The sequence below is a fragment of the Ciconia boyciana genome, chromosome 9, assembly GCF_034638445.1.
Source record: "Ciconia boyciana chromosome 9, ASM3463844v1, whole genome shotgun sequence".
Classification (NCBI taxonomy): domain Eukaryota; kingdom Metazoa; phylum Chordata; class Aves; order Ciconiiformes; family Ciconiidae; genus Ciconia; species Ciconia boyciana.
In genome coordinates, this window is record NC_132942.1 from 12,808,838 (window position 1) to 12,829,188 (window position 20,351).

A 20,351-nucleotide genomic window follows, 5' to 3' on the forward strand; every position below is an offset into this window, starting at 1 on the left:
GACAGCTCACCCCTCTGGGACCCTTTAGCTTGGCTTAACCTGAGCACAACACCTTGTCCTGGGACACAAACGATTGTGCTCAACCAGCCAGTGCCTATTTGCTTTTCCCTTGTAAGGAGAGCCAGGCCAGGGCAGCTGGCCTGCTCTCACGCCTCCCTGGGGAGCCCTGGAGTGGTGACAGCTCTGTGACACTGCTCCCGGTCCCCAAGCTACCCAGGTGACCTGAGTGGAGCTGCTGCAGCCCCAGCCCCAGGGCTGAACAGGAGGAATATGGGGCCAGCGGCATGGCAGGAAGGAAATGGCTCACACCGGGGGAGGGAGGCGTCAGCCACTCCCTGCAGGGCTCGACGGCGAGGCCATCCTGCAAGGAACTCGCTGGAGCCAGGTTACCCAGAGTCTGAAAAACCGGACTGGAATGGGAAATATGCCCGAGGCAACGCCCTTGGCGTGAGCCGGCCAGGGCGGAGTGGGTGGCCAGGGATGCTGCCCTGCTGTGCCGGCCCCAGCGGGGCAAGGACGCCTTCCGAGGGGGGAGCACTGCCCTGCCAGGACTCCCTCAGCAGCCATAGGAGCGTGGTTCCTACCCTGGCGTGATCAGCCACAAGATGCGGATGGGAGCAAAGCGGCGGTGACATGCTTCAAGGGGCGAAGGCTTTGTTGAATGCAGCACTAAGAGCGCCTGCCCAAGGGTGGAGCTGGGGAACTTCTGACATAGCTGCGATGCCAGCCCAAAGGCTGTCCAGCCAGGCATTTCACTGCTTCAGAAAGCACCTGAGTGAGGACTGAATCCCTGTTGCCACCTGCAAGGGAGGAAGGACAACATCTGTCTCCCCAAGGCCACAGCCAGGTAAAGCCCTCACTGCCCAGCCATGTGCAGGTCTCTCCTGTGGCCACATGTCTCTCCCTAAGCCCATATGGCGTGGGCCGGCCTGGGAACCATTCTCGTGGGGTGGCTTTACCCTGGCCACCCACCCAGCCAGGGGACATTGCTGTGCGTTGGCTTCTCCCCCAAAGACCTGCCTAGGCATTAATGCTTCTGCCTCTTCCCATGCCTGGCTCCTCCTGCTGCGTTGCTGCCCAGCTTATCCAGCCACAACTGGTCCTGTGTGCTGCAGCATCCCTCCAGCGCAGGGACGAGGAAGGGCGGTTTCATGTTCTTGGCTTGGGGCCCCCGGCACAGCCCCATGAGCTGCACCCAGACTCTCTGTGGGCAGGATGGGATGCAGGCAGGGAAGGCAGCAGGGCAGGCTGACGTTCCTGGCACCAGCACTGGGTGGGAGCCAGTGGGGCAGATGCATGCGGGCCCCCATGCTGCCCTGCCCAGCCCACATCAGGCTCCGAACCTCGGCTGGGGGGGCTGGCTCGCACCCCTAGAAATGGATCCAGAGGGAAGGGCTGCTCCAGAGGGAAGCTCATCCTGGCCCGTGGGGAGGTTTGGCTCTGGACACAGACACTGCCGGTGACCCACATGAGTCACTGAAAGACTCAGAGTCGTTTTTACTGTGACACTTTTTGGACACTGCAGGTCAGCCTGGAAAAACCCAGGTGCTGCCGTCCCCTCCCTGCGGCTCCCAGCTGCAGGAGCTGGCTGCAGATCAGGTTCTCTCTTCTCAATAGCTTGTTTATAAGGATGCAAACACCTCACGAGCAAAAAAACCAACTTCACGCCAAATAGCCACTAGCTCCCAATTGCCCAATCTGTGCAACCACTTCCTCGGTCATGTATTTTCATTTCTGTTTGCTCCGAATCCTTTTCCGTGGCTGAGCAGCCGGGAAGCAATGGCAGAGCAGAGGGGCGTGTGGCCAGGGGCATGCCCGCCTGCCGGGTAACGCGGGGGGAAGCCCGTGCTTTCATGGATGGGCTGTGGAAGCACCAGGGCACCAACGGGGCTCCCCTAGCTAGTGCTGGGGCGGCAACACACTGGAGCGGTAGCAAGGCCATAAAAAGCCACAGAGGACTCGTCCCTGTTTATTTACGGCAGGAGCGAGCCGGTGCGTCCCCTGCTCTCCAGCCGGAGCCGCTGCCCTGCACAGGCGGCCAGGACGCCGGGGGCCGCCGTGCGCTGGCTGCGCAGCACCGCGGCTTGAGGATGGACCGGGAAAAGGGGGGCCTGCGGCCGCCATGCCGGGGACTAACGCAGGCCCAGGTACGGCGCTTGGGGGCCAGCTGCTTTTGCAGATGAGAGCCCCCCCGGCGCCCCGCCGCCGCAGCGACTCCCCGCGGCTCGCTTTCCCCAGCTCCTCTCCCGCCGCGTTTGGCTGCCGGCGGAGGCGGCGAGACCCCGCTGCCAGCCCGGCTGCCTGCCTGGCCGGCTGCCAGCCTCCCCGCCGCGGCCGGGCGTGCGCAGGGAGCGCGTCGCTGCTCAGCGGCCCGGCGCTGCCGGCCTGCGCCCCGCGCCCGGGCGCCGCGGGCTGGGGTGGCGGGGCCCGAGCTCGGCGGCGGCGGGCGCGTGGGTGCCGTCGCGCCGTGCCGCGGGCTCACCCCGTGCCGTGGGCTCACCCCGTGCCGTGGGCTCACCCCGTGCCGCGGGCTCACCCCGTGCCGTGGGCTGGCCCGTCCTGCCCACGCCGGCCGTGCCACGGCTGCGGTGCGGCGGGTTTATCATTAACTCCCCGCAGGCAGCAGGAGAGCGGCCGCAGCCGGGCGCAGCTCCCCGGCGCCAGCCCCTGCCTCCTCCGCAGGTAAGAGCCGGGGCCGGGGCGGCTGGTTTCGGGGCGCGGAGGTGACGCCGGGGCCGGGGCGGCTGGTTTCGGGGCGCGGAGGTGGGGCCGGGGCCGGGGCGGCGTGGGGAGCAGGGGGTGGCACGGCCGTGCCGGAGCCCGTCCCTCGGGGCGCGGGGGGGAGCTGCGGGCCGGCAGCCGGCACCGCCTCCCCGCGGCCGCGGCACCCCCTGCGTGCGGGTCCCTGGGTTGCTGGCTGGGCACGCTGCCTGGTCCCCGCTTTACGGACAGGGGTGCTCGGAGCCACCGAGGCGGCAGTGACATGTCGAAGGCAGGCGGCTGCCTGGGAGGAGAGCTGGGGAATGAAACCGGCTCCTGCTCTCTCCGCCTGGTCCAATGCCGCCCAGAAATGCTTCTTTTTAGTTTTGCACGATTCCCTTGTTCCTCTGATGTTTCAGGCCGGGGGGGATGAGGGGAGGGAAAGAGGTTTTCCCAGCCTGGGGACAACCCCCCAAAGCAGCTGCGTGCTCTGGGGGATGCTAGTTCAGGGACCAGTGACACCCCAGCACCTGCATGCCCCCGAGCTGCACGGCATCTCTCCAGAGCTCAGGGAGTGTCTCAGATCACGGCTTTGCACCTGCATCCCCTGCAGCCCTTCCTCCGAGCAAGGGTTTTGCTGTCACCCCCAGGCAGAGGGCGCTGGGCTTGTCCAACAGTCCCTGATGGGCGTCCTTCTGCCTGGACACCTCGGAAGCACCCAAAGGGGCTCAGGAAAGTGTCTCCTACTGCCTGTGTCCTGTAGCAGCCAAACCCATGCCACAGGCAGGGGTGGCAGCCAAATCTGCAGAGGGCAGGGATGACAGCTGGCAGGGTGACATGCCCCTGTAAGGCAGGCGGAGGTCCTGTACCTTCTCGCTGGCATTTGCTTGCTGTGCCAAGCCCAGCTCTCCTCCAGCTCAGCTGTGGGCATGTGCCAGGAGGGGACATTCACCCTGCCCAGTGCTCGCAACTGCATCACCCACTTATTAGCTGGACCTTTCCCCAGTGGAGGCTCAGGCTGTCCTGCCAGCCCCTCTCCCTGCTCCCACCGCAGGCACCCGGGGCTGCAGCCTCCAAAGTGGGCACCTGGCCTGATGCAGTCTGGCTGACGGTCGGCTGTGGAGGTTGGCACTGGCTGGGCAGGTGGTGGAGAGCAGATGCAGAGCCACCCTCCCTGTGCTGCTGCTTGTGCCATCTCACTTTTTTCCTGCCAAGCCACCTCCACCCTGCCTTCGCTCTTCATCTCCTCCGCAGCCTCTGCAGGCAGGCTGCCTGGCAGCATCCCTCCCCCCGGCTGGGGTGTGGATCCGGCCGAGCTGTGCGCTGGGCTGGCGTGGGCTGTGCCGTGTCTCTCTCTCAAGGCCTCCTGCCTGGGACCGAGCACTATCTGCGATGCTTTGGGAGCTGCTCCATCCTCCTCAGCATCAGGGAGCAGAGGATGGTCCCTGGGAAGGAAATGGCATGAATCAGCTCCAATTTTTCATGCTCTCCACAGGCAGAGAGGAGAGGGGAGTGGGCTGTGCTGGGCAGGGCATGGGCATTGCGCACCAGGGGCTGCAAGTGCCTCTGACAGAGGCGCCTGCAGCTTCGCCCACTTCTCTCCCCCATCCCTGTCGCTTTTAAACCAGCTCTCCCTGCCACAGAAACATCTCTTGTTCAAGCATTGCAAAAACACTCTTTGTACTTTGAATAGGACTCTTGAACGCGAGGCAACGCGCCAGGCGCCGACAGCCAAGGCAGGGAAGGAACAGCTAGCCCCGGCAGCACGGAGTGGGAGCGGAGGCAGCAAACCCCGCTCTGCCCTCAGGGACCAGCCCCTGTGCTGTCCCAGTGCTGGGTCAGTGCTGCTGGGCCCCTGCCTGCAGCTGGGGCTCCCCTTGCCTGCACCCTGGCCTTGCACGTAGTTGCTGGAGTTTGGGCACGTGTGTGTGGCAAGCCCCTGCTGCCACACGTGGGTGTCTGCCCTCTGCTGCCAGCCTGCTCCTGGCTTGCAGCGCTTTATGGTTTTATGGTTTTGGAGTGTCATCCACGCCTTGCTTGTAAGTGCAGATGGCTTTACTGTCCCCAGGGATGTCCTGTGGGGTGCCCCCAGCACAGGGGAGGGAGCACGGGCACTGGGCTGGGTTGGGCACTGGAGCACCGGTCCCGGGGCTGCCCTTGCTGCAGCCTGTCCCTAACCCTCTGCCACCCCCTGCAGAGTGTTACACCAAGATGGCGAGCACCGGCGGGGCAGAGCCCGATGCAGAGGATGCAGCTGAGACCAAAGAGGCCATCTACGAGGAGGTGATGCCCTGTGACAGGATGGAGCTGAGCCAGCGGCTGGCTGTGGAGGAGCTTATCACCACTGAGGCCAGCTATGTCCACAACATCCAGCTCTGCGTGTCAGACATCCGGGCACACCTCCAGAAGAAGCAGGTGAGAGGGGGTACGTCCCCCCATTCAGGGGCTGGGGACCATAGGGTGAATCTGTCGAGAGCTGCAAGATGCCCAGATCACTGCAGGGAGGTCACCATGTGCTCACCTTCCACCTTCCTGGGCTCCTCTCAATCAGCCAAGGTCTTGGGTTGGGTGGACATTGGGTCTGACCCAGTGCAGCTGTCCTATGGCTTTAACCATGCGTCTGTAGCATGAAAAGGCCTCATTGCCCCACTCGGGAGCACAGCCAGGTGTCAGCATTCCCAGTGCCTCCTGAAACAGAGCATCGCTCCAGCTCCTCGGGTGTTGCGTGGGGCAGCTGGAAGGACACGAGTGCTCAGGAGGGTGTGAGTGCCTCCAGAACAATGGTCCACCTCTGTCTGATGTATTTGGCTTACCCTAGGACATCTTTGTTCCCTTCAGCTGCCTGATCTTGACCTGGAAGGACTCTTCTCTAACACCGATGACATCCTCCACATCTCCAGACGGTTCCTGAAGGGTCTTGAGGCCACGGCCACCCAGGAGCACGAGCAGCTGCTCTGCATCAGTAAGTGGTGCAGCACCGAGGGCTGACCCACACCCACCCATGCCTTTGCTGGTGCTGGCAGTGCTGCTGCCCAGTGCTGTGCCCGGGCGTAGCAGCCAGCCCGCCTGCCCTGACACCTCCTGCACCCCCTCAGCTCCAGGAAGCACTGCTGCCTGCACACTGCCATCCACAGGCAGCCACCCACGCTCACCCCACAGGGGCAAGGCAGACCTGCCCAGCCTGCAGAAAGTGGCGGGGGGCCAGCATCAGGCCCAGCTTAGCGGGGGTGCCGGGGGTGCAGCGCACTGCCCCGGCACGTTTGACTGGCACTGCTCTGCTGGCTTCACCCTTCCAGCAGGCTGGGGAGAAACCTCCTCCTTTCTCTGAGGCCATAGGAAAGGACCATCCTTTCCAGCCTCGCTCTCGTTCCCCAGGTGCCCTGTTCCAGGAGTTCAAGGAGGAGATGGAGACCGTCTACAAGATCTACTGTGCCAGCTATGACCATGCCCTCCTGCTGGTAGAGAGCTACCGCAAGGACCCCAGGCTGCAGGAGGAGATCTTAGAGACCCTGAATGCAACAGTGTAGGTACCTGCTGCTGAGGCCACTACCTCCCTCTCCCTGTTTCACCTACTGGCCTTGCCTTTCTCCTCTCTGGACAAGCTTCCTGCATGGGTACATGCCACCAGGCTGAGTGTAATATCATGGCCATCACCTTTGTGGCATTGCCTGGTGTAGTCCCTGGCAACGTGTCCTGCATCCTTGGGGCCACTTGCCAAAGGGGCACTACAGGTTGGTAGTCTTTTCTGGTGGACCCCAAAACAAGGGATGGGGTGGCACCCACAGGTCCTGCCTGCTCCACACCCTCACATGGCTCACAAGCCAAAGAGGGCACATGTTCCCCAGCTTGACCAGAGGGACAGGCTGGCCCTGGGGGATCTGCTGAACCCCTCCTGAGCTATCGGGGCGGTCACACTGTCGGAGCCAGAAACAGGAGTGGCAGCGGAGGAGCTGCTGCGATTTGCTGCGCTCTATTTCAGGGCACAGGCGATGCGACTCCCTAACAAGCGATGCCTTGCGTGCGGTTAGAAGGGGAATCCTGCCTGCAGCCTGCCTGCACTTTGCCCACACCCTCCCTCCCCGTTGCCCCCGGAGCAAGAGCTGATCCCGTGCCTCCTAGCTAGACAAGTGCAGCACTGTTCAGGGAGGCAGGGCACCCGCCCGGGGCTGGCACTGCCTTCGGGGCTGGCGGGGACAGCGTCCCCCTGCCAGTGCTCCGGGGGGGGGTGGCCCTGCAGCTGGCAGGGAGCAGGGGTTCGGTTCACAGGCAGAAAGCCCTCACAGCTGCTGGGCACAGCTCCCCTGTGTGTCCAAGACAGCAAACCTCCTCTGCAGCTGGAGAGGGGCTGCTTTCTCCCCAGAATGCTTGCAGAGAAGCTGGGGGGAGCGGCAGGGCAGGAGGGCAGCCCTCCATGCCGACCTTGAGTGATTCCCCTCTCTGTCAGGCCTCACACAGGCGCATCAGACCTCAGCTTCTTCCTGGTGATGCCGGTGCAGAGGGTCACCAAATACCCGCTGCTGCTGAGGAAGATCCTGGAGAACACCCCCACCAGCGCCAGTGCCTACCCGGCCCTGCAGGCAGCCGTCCGTGCCATGGCCCAGGTCAACGCCAACATCAACGAGTACAAACGGCGCAGAGAAGTAGGTGAGCGGGCAGGGGGCAGGGCGTCTGGGAAGCCCCATCCCAACCCCAGTCATTTTCCCTTGGTGTTGCACTAATTTCCACTGAAATCAGTTCAAAGCTCTCCTGCCCTCCATCCGTCCTGCCTGGTGGAGCCACAGACTTGTGCAGGCAGCTCCTGGCGCGGTGCAGGCAGCTCTCGGCACTACTCTGGTCCTGCAAATGCCACTCTGGGCAAGACCTGAAGGCTGCAGGAGCAGGGTGGCACGGTGGGGCTGAGTACAAAACCAGTCTGTCTACATTTCTGGAGCTGGGGAGTGGGGAGGAACAGTCCTGCCCTTGGGATAGGAGAAATCAGGCTCCCCACAAACAGGAGCTTGCTCTTCTTTTTGATTTTCATAGTACTTTCCCCCTGGCTGCCCTTCTTTGATGTGGGTTGTGCTTATCCTGTTGATCACGACTTGTCAGCTCCGGGCCTTGGTGCTGCTCACCCGGGTTGCCCGCTCAGGCTGCTGAGGATGCTGCCCTGAAGTTTCCTCTCTGATCTTTTTTCCTCCCACCTTGTGTGCCCCCACCTGAGGCAGCAACCAAATACAACAAGGCCGAGCACCTGACACTGCGGGATCGCTTCGCGCGTCTCAACACACACTCTATTGCCAAGAAGACCACGCGGCTGAGCCGGCTCTTCATGCACGAGGCCGGCATTGTGGCCAAGGTGGGCAGCCCGCACCCCACCGCCTGCAGACCCACTGCCTCTCCTTGGGTTGTTTCTGGGGCTTTCTGCTGCCTCCCGAGATGCCTCGCCAGCAGGACTGGGAGAGCGGAGCCGAGGTGGGGTGGCCAATGCTGACACCCAGTGGCCCATGCTGTCACATGAGCCACAGTCCCATTTTCAAGCAGGCTAAGGGTGGCTCCTGCTTCCCAATCCCAAGGACCAGCGGGGTAGGAGGGATGCAGGTACACACCTTGCTCCCTGCCTCAGAGTGCTGCAGGGGAGCGCTTTGGCCCCCAAAGGACCCCCAGGATCCTCAGGCACCCCAGCAAAAGGAAGGATGCCCTGGTGTTCCCCAGCACCACAACCACACCAAAAGCTCTGTTTCTGCATACATCCCAAGCACCCTAGATCTTGGCCCTTTTCAGGTTCCTGGAGCCTCTCAGGGCCTCCCTCGCCTGTCCCCAGCACTGTGAGCTTCAGGCAGGTGCCCGGCTGCTTTTTAGGTTAGCACCCAGTGAGGGGCATCAGCCCTGCCTGAGACACTGCGTGGCCTACCCATGCTGGGGATAAGCTGCCCCTTGCCTTGCAGACGGAGGACAGGGAGTACGATGACCTGGAGGAGAAGTTCCAATGTGTGGTGTCCAGTGTGGCTGTGCTGAAGGAGAACGTGGCATCCTACCTGGGCCATTTAGAGGTAAAACCCTGGTAACTTGCGGGGGGTTGGCCCCATCCAGGCCTCAGGACTTGTTTCTCGGGGTTGCAGAATACTTTCAAGCCCTATGGAAACCAGTGTCGGTTGGGGATGTTCAGTGACTTGAATCTCTCAGCTAAAGATGTTGTGCCAGGGGCTTGCACATCCAAGGATCGCTCAGGTCCAGCAGAGCTTAAAACAAAGTCAAGGTTTCATTGACACAGTCTGAGCTGGGTGTCACTTGAGAATAATCAGTCCTTAAACTGATCATTATTTCAAGGCATTAAATAGCTGAGAAGGCTAAGTGTTGTTCGGCCTGGGAATTCTTGCATAACAGGTATAAGGCAGAAGTGTTTCCAAATCAGGGAAACAACAAAATTCCGTTCTGAGATGACCCAGCTGAGTAGCTGCTGTGATTTTCTCCTGGAAATCCCTTGGGGCATCTGAGGGAAATGAAAGTATGAGCAATGGCAAAACTTGAAATCCCCAGACACTGTATTATCAGGAAAGTCTCAGGAAATGGCAGAGGGTTCTGAAAGCAGCAATTCAAGGACTGGAAAGACCTTGTCATGAAAATATTGACAAGGGCTCCCCATATAGGATTGGGAAGGAGGAAAAGGGGACAGAAAGACTCCCTGTAGCCCAAAGAGTGGGTAAAATAGGATTAGAATAGAAAACATGAGGATGACAATCTGTATGACAGTGAGACGTGACATCAGCTAGAGGGACAACGTATGACCGTTCCTTGGGACATCAAGTGCTCCTGGGGACCTGCCTGGCACTGCCCCTCAGTGATCTGCATCTCTGTAAGCCAGCTTCTTGGCTTCAGCCAAGGCATCAAGTGCCTGCAAATAGGCTGGGCAGCCTAGATCATAAGGTGTGGTTAGGAGTCATGCTGGGGCTTGGATGCAGCTTCAGAGGAGCTGCTGGTGGGGGAAGGTGGGGCTGCATGCATGCCCCGTCTCTCTCCCTCTGAAAGCTTCTCAAAGACCTCCTGAGGAGCTGATGAAGACATGTTCTCATAGAGCAGAGACAGCCTGGCCTCTCTTTGTGCTGGCTGGCAGTTCCCTCTTGTGCATCTGTCTGTACCAGTGCCCCCACCACAAGGAGAAGCAAATCTTGGTGCATGCAAGATCATCACAGCCACCCCTGCTTGTGTAAGAGCCCCTGTAGGGTTGAAGAAAAGCACACAGGTCTCAGAGCTTCTGCTTTCTGCTCAAAGGGTCAATCCCTTTCCCCTTTATCCTTCTGTGTCCAGTCCTTCCTGTGGCAAGGAGAACTACAAAGGAAGGGTCTCCTAAACATGACCACAGGCAAAAAGACAGGATTTAGAACAGGGACCAGGGCACTCTGAGAGGCCCATGGCAGCCATGGTTGACGAGAATCAGACAGAAACTGCTCCTGCTGCTCCAGGACTGACTGTAGGAGCAGTGCTCCAAGGGGCAGTGAAGCCAAGCCCGGGCGGAGCAGGAAGCCAGGCTTCCCTTGGCACCAGCAACAGGCTAGGGCTCTAGGAACTCAGTGCTCCCTTTCCTGAGTCTAGAGGTTGTGGGTCAAAATCTGCCTCCAGGCAGGAAGGAGGCTGCTGCCCGCAGAGTTAACATTAGAGCAAAGCCTCTCAAAGCAGAGGAGGGTCTCCATCCAAACCATCCCTAGCTGCTTTCCTTTCCCAGCAGTCTCACTCTCCATGCAGAGGCAGGGGAATATTTTGTACACAAATACAAGAAACTCCATGGAGCTACTGGAGCACCAAACCCAAGTGTCAAAGCACCAGGCAACATCAAGCTGGGGCAGGCTGCCTGGGGCCACAGGGCAGCCTTAGCCACCTTGCTGGGGTAGGAGTGCTTTTGCAAGCCGGTGCATGATCCCTGCTCAAGGGGAGAGGTTTGTTAACACTTAAGTCAGCTCCCTGGCTTGCAGACAGGAGTAGCCCAGAGCATCAGTCCCACTGGGCTGCTAGCACAGAGCACCCAAGCTGGTACATTGGCACGTCTTTGGGAACACAGGGATGGGTTACAGATGGGTTAGCTAGCGTTGGGCAGCTTCTGCACATCAGGTCTGATGGCTTTCTCCCTTTCAGGCATTCCTGTTGCCCACCCCACACAAGCGTGAGCTGCAGATCGACGGGGGACCTGCCCAGCAGTACTGCCGCTTTGCAGAATACCTCCATTGCACTGTTTTCCCAGAGTTTGTGAGTGCTCCTTCCCTATTTATCTCCTTCAGGGTCACAGCCAAGCATTGCTCTCACACCTTCTGCCAAGGTACAGCAGGGGCTGGCTCCAGGGCAGGGCAGACAAGAGCTGAGGGGGACCCCAGAGCAGGCAGTGTCCTCACCAACAGGCACAGCCCCCTGGGGCCTGAACATGAAGGGGCAGATAACAGGATCCATCAGCAGTCCCAGACACAAGAAGTGAAGAACCAGCTCCAGGGTCCATCCAGGAAACAAAAGGAGACAGGGCCAGAGACATGGCTACAACACAGCTCTAAAGTCCATCCAGGGCTGGAGACAAGCTGCAATATCCATCTGAGGGGTCTATCTAGGAGCTGAGCTACCTACAGCAGAGGTCCAAGGTCCACCCAGAGAACCAAGGCAGAAACCAACTCACCCACAACAATGCTCAACTAGCAAATGAAGGGCTACTTAAATGGGCTTAAATAGGCTGTGGGCAGGGGTACGGGTGGAGGCCCCAGGTGAGGCTGGTCTGGGCCATTAAAGACTATTTGTGCCTTCAGGGCCCTGACATGTTCATGGCCAGCCATGCAGGCAGGGCTGCAGCGGAGCACAGGATGGTGGGAAACCAGACGTACTGTTTATTTGACTCACACCAGGTGTTTGCTACCAAACCTCAGTCCAACCTACCCACCCCTTGTGGGCATCCGTACTCGCCTTTGGCAGCCCAAGAGCCCCCCATCTGTCTCCTTCCACTGCCCTTTCTTGTTCTCCAGGGCTCCCTCTTGAGTGGTGGCTGCCACCATGGATGCAGTCAGGGAGGTTTTCTGAGCAGTGAAGAGTGTGGCAGGGCAGCCTGAACCCCACACCTGGATGCTGGCATCCCCAGGGAGTGCCAGCATGGGGAGGGAGGGTAGCTACGTGGGATAACCACACAGACCCTGGGCTGAGGGCCTCCATCAAACCAGGACACTATGACCTGCATGGGACAGTCACTGCAGCAGCACCCCTCTTGGCCCACGGGACCTTGCACGTGAGGGTCCTACCCAGTCATTTGCATGGAGCACAAGTTTTGAATCATGGCATGCATGACTGCTCTCTACCAAGGGTTTGCTTTGGTTGGCATCCTATGTGCCTTCAGGGAAGGATGCCTCAGATGCTCCCCACTCCACACAAGCCCTTCAACAGGTCCCCAAGCCTTTTCTCCTGTGTAAGACAGTGCCCCATGCAGACAGCTGGGCCTGTCTTGGAGGCTCACATGGAGATTTGGGTTCTCTTGCCCCACAGAAGCGACGGCTAGACAGGCTGGTCTGCCAGCCCCTCTGCAGCCTCTCAGACATGCTGGTGGGGCCACAACAGCTGGTCAAGAAGCGCCTGGACAAGCTGCTGGACTATGAGGAGATCCAGGAGCGGAAGAGCGAGATGGGCAGCGTGACATATGACGAGGAGGCAGCCATGAACACCTACCTTGCCATCAATGCCCTGCTTGTGGCCGAGCTCCCGCGGTTCAACCGGGCGGCTCTGCAGCTCCTGGGGCAGATACTGTGCTCCTTCAGTGCCCTGCAACGGGACTTGGCTGCCCAGGTCCTGCACCAGGCAGAAAAGGAGCTAGAGCAGGTGAGAGTGACACCTTGGTGTGTGTGCCCAAACCGGCGCACATGCTGAGCCAGACCTGCCTTCTTCAGGCTTGGGACATCACTTGGATGTCAAGGCACTGAAGGTTTGCTGTAGCCCAAGCCTGCCCTTGCAGACACACAGCTCCCTGTCTAGCATTTGTAAGTGATCTCTCCTCCCCTTTGGCTGGGAAAAGCCAAATTGTCTCTTCTTCACTGCCAGGAACCATCCTGCTTTCTCTTTGAGGACACCACTGGTAATTTATTGATGTGGTGCCTGAGAGATCAGTGTTAACTCTGAGCTCCCGAGAACTCTGTGCTGGGAAGGCAAGGAGAAGAAGGACAGCTCCTGGCCTGAGGAACGAGCATCCCTCGAACCTCCATCCCCTGGGAGATATGTCCCAAGACTCCTCACTGTACAGCACTCCCTGAGCCTGACGTTTGCAAACATGGTGGGTCAGGCCAGTCCAGAGCCCTGTGGTAGACCCATGACCAAGATGAGAACAAGATGCAGCTGCATGGAGGTATCTTCTCAGGCACTGCTTGTACGTACCTAGTCATGATGGTGGATTCCCCTTGCTCAGTCTGGGATGCTTACGCTGCAGACATCTACCCTGGAGCTACATCCACCTGTCTCCCTTTTTAGTCAGGTGGGACAGACTGTGGGCTTGGGGCAGGACAGCAGGACTCAGGGACTGCTGTGGTGGGCTGAGTACAGCCCAAGAGCCCCTCGTGTGACTGCCCTGCCCAGGGCAGGTGGCTCAAAGCCACAGAGCAGCAGCTCTCCTTGCCAAAGGGAACCACATCCTAGATGCAAGGTGCGTCTTTAGTGACAAGGTCTGTTCTCTTGTTTTCTCACCTCTTTTCTTCCTGCTCCTTTTCTTTTGGCCCTACCCACAGCTCTTCCCCTCCCCAGGGCCCTCTCTGATCTCAGGGTCTGTCTTCACAGATGCCCCATGGCTGCATGCCTCTGCCCAGTTTCTGGAAGATGGTGGAAGACACCTTGCAACAGTCTGGCACTCAGCTCCGTACCTTCTGCCAGACATTTGAGACGGTCACGCCAAGCCCTGTGGCACAGGTAGGAGCTGGAAAGGGGGTGTCTCATGCCAGCTAGATGAAGAAGTAGGACTGTGGCTTCCCAGTGCAGAACATCTCCTTGGGGGGGGAGGTTGGCTCAGAAAGTGGCACGGGGGGTTGCCACAGCCACAGTATCTCCCCCAAGCCCGTGACAGCAGCTGGCTGGGAATAACCAGGGATGAAACAGTCTCAGCTCTTCTGGTTCTGGACACTTGTCTCCAAACCATGAGGGAGAGCAGATAGTGTGATGAGTTTCTCCTCTAACCTCTCACTGGGGTGTGATCCTGCAGAACGGAGAGCACATGTACACGGAGGGCCTCAGTCTCCTGCCTGTCTCATCAAGTGCTCCTGTGTCTCTTGCTCTCCACCAGCCTCTGAACCCTGCCGAGGAGCGGAAGGTCCTTTCCCTTGTGAGCAAGCATGGCCCAGACAAACTTTACCAAGTGACAAGCAACATCAGTGGCAGCAAAGACTTGGACCTGACCTTGCAAAGGGGACAGATTGTAGCTCTGCTGCAAAATGTGGACACTAAGGGGAACACAAGCAGATGGCTAGTGGATGCTGGAGGTACTGTGAGCGCTATGGGGAGCCTCTCCCTGCCTCGGCACCAGGGTCAGAAACCAAACCTGAACCACTTCCTCATCTTGGATGAAACAGCGGGCCATTGCCTCCTGGGTCCTCCCTTCCAGGGTTTGCTCAGTCCAAACCCACCTCTGCTTTGCCAGCTGCACCCGTAGCCATTAGCTGTGAAGTTCAGGTTTCCCCATGAGGGAGCACTCATGGCTCATCATGGCTGGGAAAGGAGAATCCCATGCACACAGAAACATCTTGAAACCCCTTCTTGGGGGGTTTTGCTGCTGGATATCCCCTAGTGATGGACCAGTTTGAACAGGGCTGCTGTGCCATGCCAGGCAACAGCCAAGTTGTCATTCCTCTCTCCTCCAACCAGTCCTATATGTGCCAGGCACATGGGGCCCCATGACCTCTGTGTGTGTGCGTGTCCTCCAGGTCCCCGAGGGTTTGTGCCTGCTGGAAAACTCCAGCCCTATTGCCCGGTACAAAGCCAGCAGCCCGGGATGCAGATGCCAGCCCTGGAAAGCAGCACAGAGAGAAGGCGACATTCGTATGCATCACCTGAAGCTCCCAGGCCCCAGGTGGCCACCTTCACCCCAGCTTTCCAGGTGAGAGTGGGGGACACCCTCCAGGGCCATTCCTAGCAACCCCACCAGCTCCATGCTAGTCCCTGTGTGTGCAGCATGTGGGTGGGAAGGTGGACCTGCTTTTCCAGCACACACATGGTCATACGTGTGCAGCCATGTGCCTAGCAGGGGAGTCACAGCCCCTGGCCGAGTGCCCTGTGAGGCTGGTGTCTGCCTTGCTGGGACCTGGGGTGGACAGAGCAAGAGAACTGTGCTTGGTGAGGTCCCCAGTGTCCCTCCATCGATGGCAGTACTGCGCTGCCCTCTTGGAAACAGCCTCCATGTCCCCTCTTGGTCCTGCCCTGCCATGTAGGTCCTTTCCCCCTTTGATTCTTATGTCCAGCAAGGGCTTCCTCCCTCCTTCCCCTGCCTTTTGTAGGTGGTCGCCGGCTTCTCCTTCACAGCCAGGAGTCCGCAGGAGGTGAGCCTCCAGGCAGGGCAGCCCGTCGTGGTGCTGGAGCCGCACGACAAGAAGGGGAGCAAGGAGTGGAGCCTGGTGGATGTGAATGGCCAGAGGGGCTACGTGCCCTCCAGCTACCTGGTGACTGTTCCTGTGCAGGGGCCCCTGGGCTGGAGCTTGCCTGTGTGAGCACAGCCAGCCTGGCATCCAAGGGCACAGGCTTCGTCAGATGAGAGCTGTCCGCTTGGCACCCAAGGACTTGTCATGGGAGATGCTGGAGGGGGTTGGCTGTGGTGGCCCCAGGCTGGGGAGGCGGTGGGAAGCAGCTGGCAGAATACGGCCCGGGGGATGTGGGTGCGAGGGACAGCAGTCGGGAGGCATGTTTTGATGGGTAGCGTGAGGGTGCCGCGTCCCATATGTGTTTGCGCAAAGGAAAGGAGCATGAGGGAGTGAGGGCAGGTGGCTGCAGTTTTCCAGGGATTTGCTGAAATCCATGTCAGTGACAAAAGTGTCCCTAGGGGTGACGAGACAGCATTGTCCCCAATTAGATCAAGACCAAGCTGCAAAGGGTGCAGTGCTGCAGAGGGGGTCTTCAGCCTGGCACAGAGCATCTGGGGCTCTTGGGAAAATCGCTGGTTTGAGTGCAGAGACCGAGGCAGAGCAGCCCCGGAGACACAGCTCTCTGCTCCTCACTGGGATGTCACATGGGCCTGGGTGCCCACCCTGATGTGCCATCGTGGTCCCTTCGGCAGCACAGCCTTCATGTCCTGCTAAAGGGCACAGCAACGCCAGCCTGCGCCTGGCCACACCATCAGCGATGGGAGGGTGCTGGGCTGAGTACCGTGGCCGGGGTCCTCCCCAGCCCTCCTGGCCACCGAGCACCACTGCTGGCCTTAGTTTCCCCCTGCAGCACAGTGGGGCTGATGCTACTGACCCCTTTGAGAGGCATTTTGAGCTCTGGTGATGAGAAGTGCTCTGTACACCACCGATACTATTTTGTGTGACTGATACGCTGACATTATATTATACTGTCTCTCTGTCCCACCCGTGCTGATGGGCTCCCCCCTGCCATGCGCGGGGCCATGCCATGGCAGTGCCCGTGGCAGCCCGGCATGGTGGCAGCATAGCAGCGAGATGGCAGGGCCACCCTGCTCGCTGCACCTGCCGTCCGCCTCCCAGCACGCCTGGGCGGAGGCACTGGGAGCACTGGTTTTGGGGTGCTGGCAGGCTGTGGAGGGGTTTTGCTGCTGCGGGGGAGTGTGTGTGCCCTTGGCCGGCATGGGGACAGCCCGAGGCGGCAGAGCTGGTGGTGCCGGCATGAGCATGGCTGTGCCGGGGCAGCGGCTGAAAGCAAGCTGTGTGCTGCTTCCCTCCCAGCCAGTGCTGCTCAGGGCTGGGGACGGAGAGCACAGCTCCTGGGACTCTCAGGACACCGTGTCCCCCTTGCTGACCGACACAAATCTCCAGCGGTTTGGCACACACGTGCTCTCTAGAAGCACAGGCCCTGTGGAAGAGTTTTTTGGGAGAACCAACCTGTGTCGGTTGGTCCCTGACCTAAGGCTCAGTCTCGGCGCGGAGAAGGCACTCCCTCCCACCACGGCCTGGGGCGTCACAGCTCTGTGCCTCAGTTTCCCCATGGCTTGCTCTGATGCTGTGCTGTTATGTGATGCCGATGGGGCTCACAGCAGGGAGCCGTGCCCACAGCAGCGCTGACATGGTGTCAGAGGGGAATTCGGGAGCTCCCGGCTGCAGCCCTCAGGGACTGGCACTGTGCTCCCTCCACAGGAGATCTCAGCCCGTGGTGCCACGCTGCCCACCCCTCGCCCACTGTGGGCAGTGGAGCACGGAGGCACCCGCCGGTGCAGCAGCCTGGCGTCGTCCTGGCTGCCCTGGGCACCTGCCACTTCCCGCATCAAAGGTGCAATGGCCCAGCTGGCGAGCGCTGGCATGCCAGTGCCTGCACCCTGCCTGGCAGGGAGGCAGCACGCTCGGCTGCCCACGGGCTCCCCGCGGGATGTGCGTTGGCGGCACGGAGGCTGGGTGCGGGTTCCCACTGTGCTGCCCTGTGGCCGTGGCTGCGGGCTGGGCAGGGGGTCAGAGGCGGCATGTCCTCACCCAAGCTTGCACCATGTGGGGAGGGACAGGGTAGGTGCCAGGCAGGTGGGACAGGCCCCGGACACTGCTCTGCTTTTGCTGTGCACCCCACACGTGGGTCCAGGTGCCTGGTTTGGGGTAGAGCTGCCTGTGGGGCTCACCCTCCTTTGTACCTGCAGGGTCCTGGGGTGTTACCTGCGGGGAGGCTGGGGGGCTTGCTACCTCCACCCAGGGACCACTGAAAGCCCCGAGCAAATGCTCACCCACATGAAGTCTGGGAGAGGACGGCAGTGCCAGAGCTGGGGACATTGCCTGGGGATGCTCCCAGCCTGGGGAAAGGCTGATGGGCTCCTTGGGGTGGGAAAGCGAGCAGGCTGGGGGCACGAGGGCCGCTGGGCAGGGGCTGTGTTTCTGAGGCTCGCCTGCCTAGCCCCGGCCCCACAGTGGCAGGGCTCACACCTCCAGCTCGCTGCTGATGGCTCCTCCAGATTTTTCCGTTCCTAATCAAGTCACATCAGGTCGGATTTCCCTCCCGAGCCGCCTTCCTGCCAGCTCAGTGGGGTGCACATGCAATCAGCCCCGTGCCAGTGCAGGCAATGGCAGGAGTCAGTGGCTCAGGCAGGTCCCGCTCCGCAGCCCACAGGTGCCCGGGACCGTTCGGAGGGTGAAAGGTGACAGTGGGACAAGGAGTGCTGAGAAACTGCTGCTGCCTGTGCCCTGATCTGCCCACTGGAAGGAGACCTGGGGTGGGCAGGACTTGATAGGCAGCTTATAAAACCAGTTGGGCTTTCTCCATCCCACTCATCAGGACTCTGGATTTCATGTGCTCTGAGACAAGAGCTCCCCTTTCTCTCCCTCCAGCCACCGCCAGTGCTGCCTGTGTGCCAGTGCTGGCCCGAAGGAGCTCTTTGCCCGGCCTGCAGCTGGCATGGGGGGTGCAGGCTGTTGCGAGGTGTCCTCGCTGCCTCTCTGGGCCACCACTCTACCCGTCAAATGTCCATCTACCAGTGCTTGCCAGGGCCGACAGTCATGACCGGCAAGGTGGAAACAGCCCATGCACATCCCACCAGGAGACGTACATGAGCCACACAGCAGTGCTCTGCAGGAGGCGGCAGCACACTGAGGACACACTGCTTGTGTCAGGCACCAGCTGCCTGCCGCCTGCCAGATAATGCGGTTGTGCTCCAAGCTGGGTGCAGCCAAGGCACCAAGAGGCTCCTTCGTACGGTGCTGAGCCAGCTGGTACCAGCACCCTGCCCAGCAGCGGTGGCACCGGTGCCCTGCCTACACCGAGGTCCTGGTGGCGGCTGGAGCACGCTGTGGACGTCCATGCTAGGAAGAAGGGAATTAGCTTGTGCAGCTCCTTTGGTTTCTGGACCCGAACGGGTGAGCTGGGCTCTGCAGTACCCACCAGTCCTGCTCCCAGCCTCGATGGCCATCGGACCTTCCCCATGGGGTCTATCCCCAGGACATGCCCTCGTACTTGGCTGCAGGACATGGGGTGCTGACATCCCTCACTTCTCCCATGATTTCACTCAAAGTCATTGCACCCGCTGCTGCCCCAAGCTTGGAAGTGCCCCCTTGAAGTAACCGGAGGGTGCAGGGCTCTTCCAGCCTAAACACGGGGGGGGAATAAAGGGCACCAGTGTGCCTTTAAATAGCCCGTCAAGGACAAGCTCTCCCGGGAGGAATGCTCTGGCTGGCCCGGTGGAACGTGCTCGTGGCCAGGGGCGCGGGGGGGGGACAGCCGGGCAGGGACAGCTCCTCGCCAGGAGGTCAGGTCAAGGTTAGGCATTGCCCTGGCCAGGCGCCACTGTGCCGTGGCTCAGCACCCCGGGAGCAGGGCTGTGCAAGGGGGAGGGAATCACATGCCAGGTCGGGGTCTTGCCATGCCCAGGGCTGATCTGCAAGGTGGCAGTGGAGCGGGGCAGGCACTGCTGCCCGCAACCTGCCTGCTGACCTGCAAGGGGTTTGGCACTGGCACAGCCTGGCTGCTGGAGCAGCCTGCTGGGCAGCTTGGGTTGTCCAGGAGCGGCTGCTGCGCTCCTGACCAGGCTGATTCATATCCTGGACATGCAGGCATTTGGACAGCGTCCACCCAAGGGGTGTGAAAGCACACAGCCGTGTCCCTGGGGTGCAAGGTGCCAGCCCAGCCACGTGCCGGAAGGCGGGTGGTGGCAGCTCAGGCTCTGCTCTCCCCTGCCTTGCGGGGCATGCCATGGGGACATGGCAGTGGCCGTGGGCAGGGTGGGGAGCCGCAAAGCATGTCTCCAGATGAAGACACGTGGATTGCAGGGAGGATGGCTGCGTGCTCAGGTGTCGATGTGTCTGCTGGCTCTGCTGGGGCACCCAGGCGGCAGGGAAGCGCAAGAGGAAAGCAGCTTCCGGAGAAGTCCCAAGCCTGGGCTCCCAAACCTGAACCTGTCTGCTCACCGTGGGGTGCCAGGAGGGAAGAAGGGGTGCAGCAAGGCTGCAGTGGGCAGGGAAGGAGGGGAGCTGGGGGGACCCAGCCCCCAGGCAGCAGGAGCAGGGTGGCTGCCCCAGGCTGAAGAGCACAGCCAGCCTGAGCGGAGCTGCATTTGCAGGCATGGTGCTCGAGTTCACCACCACTGCCAGGCTGAGCTGTCTCTGAGCAGAGCCAGCCTGCAGCTGCGCTGTCCCCAGGGTGGGAGCACGTGTGGGAGCAGGGTGGCCCACGTGAAGCAGCCTGCAGCCCCGGCACCCTGGCCACCGGCAGCCTGTGCTGGGCCTGCTCGCCGTGCTGCCAGCCCTGATCAGCATGGTGCTGCGTGGCCTGAGGGAGGGTTGAGCCCCACAGAGAGCGGCCCTGAGGCATTGAGACAGGAGCGGAGGCGTGAGCAGCAGTGCTCGCTCCAGGCTTGCACAGCCGGCACCTGAATTGTCTAATAAAGTGTGAAATTGCTTCCATGCTCTGCTACTTTTGCTGAGACGGACCATCATTACGGCCCCCCCTTCCCAGCCAGCAGCCGGCTGCTGCCAATGTCCCTGCTGTCGTGGCGCTGCCAGATGAGCCCCTGGCTGGAGCCGTGCCTGGCATGGCCCCACAGGACC

The 20,351-nt window shown here is 60.8% G+C and overlaps 1 protein-coding gene across 2 annotated transcripts; it reads left to right on the forward strand.

Moving 5' to 3' along the window:
• Positions 1-2,524: 2,524 nt before the first annotated feature.
• On the forward strand, positions 2,525-16,209 carry ARHGEF37 (Rho guanine nucleotide exchange factor 37). Of its 2 annotated transcripts, XM_072872539.1 has the most exons (14): positions 2,525-2,682; positions 4,394-4,537; positions 4,898-5,115; positions 5,539-5,662; positions 6,076-6,223; positions 7,145-7,344; positions 7,905-8,035; positions 8,625-8,729; positions 10,807-10,917; positions 12,184-12,513; positions 13,459-13,587; positions 13,958-14,153; positions 14,595-14,767; positions 15,165-16,209. In XM_072872539.1, the coding sequence occupies exons 3-14, from the start codon at positions 4,912-4,914 to the stop codon at positions 15,372-15,374; spliced, it is 2,061 nt and encodes a 686-aa protein (XP_072728640.1). In that variant the 5' UTR covers positions 2,525-2,682; positions 4,394-4,537; positions 4,898-4,911; the 3' UTR covers positions 15,375-16,209. The 2 variants fall into 2 exon arrangements, with proteins under 2 accessions (XP_072728640.1, XP_072728641.1); XM_072872540.1 differs by lacking the exon at positions 7,905-8,035 and having other exon boundaries at positions 7,145-7,340.
• Positions 16,210-20,351: the final 4,142 nt, after the last annotated feature.

Bases quoted from the DNA above. Each gene is read 5' to 3' on its own strand.
- ARHGEF37 (XM_072872539.1), top strand. From the start codon at position 4,912: ATGGCGAGCACCGGCGGGGCAGAGCCCGATGCAGAGGATGCAGCTGAG. The intron at 5,663-6,075 runs GTAAGTGGTGCA...CTCGTTCCCCAG, and splicing joins CGAGCAGCTGCTCTGCATCA to GTGCCCTGTTCCAGGAGTTC. The intron at 14,154-14,594 runs GTACTGTGAGCG...CGTGTCCTCCAG, and splicing joins ATGGCTAGTGGATGCTGGAG to GTCCCCGAGGGTTTGTGCCT.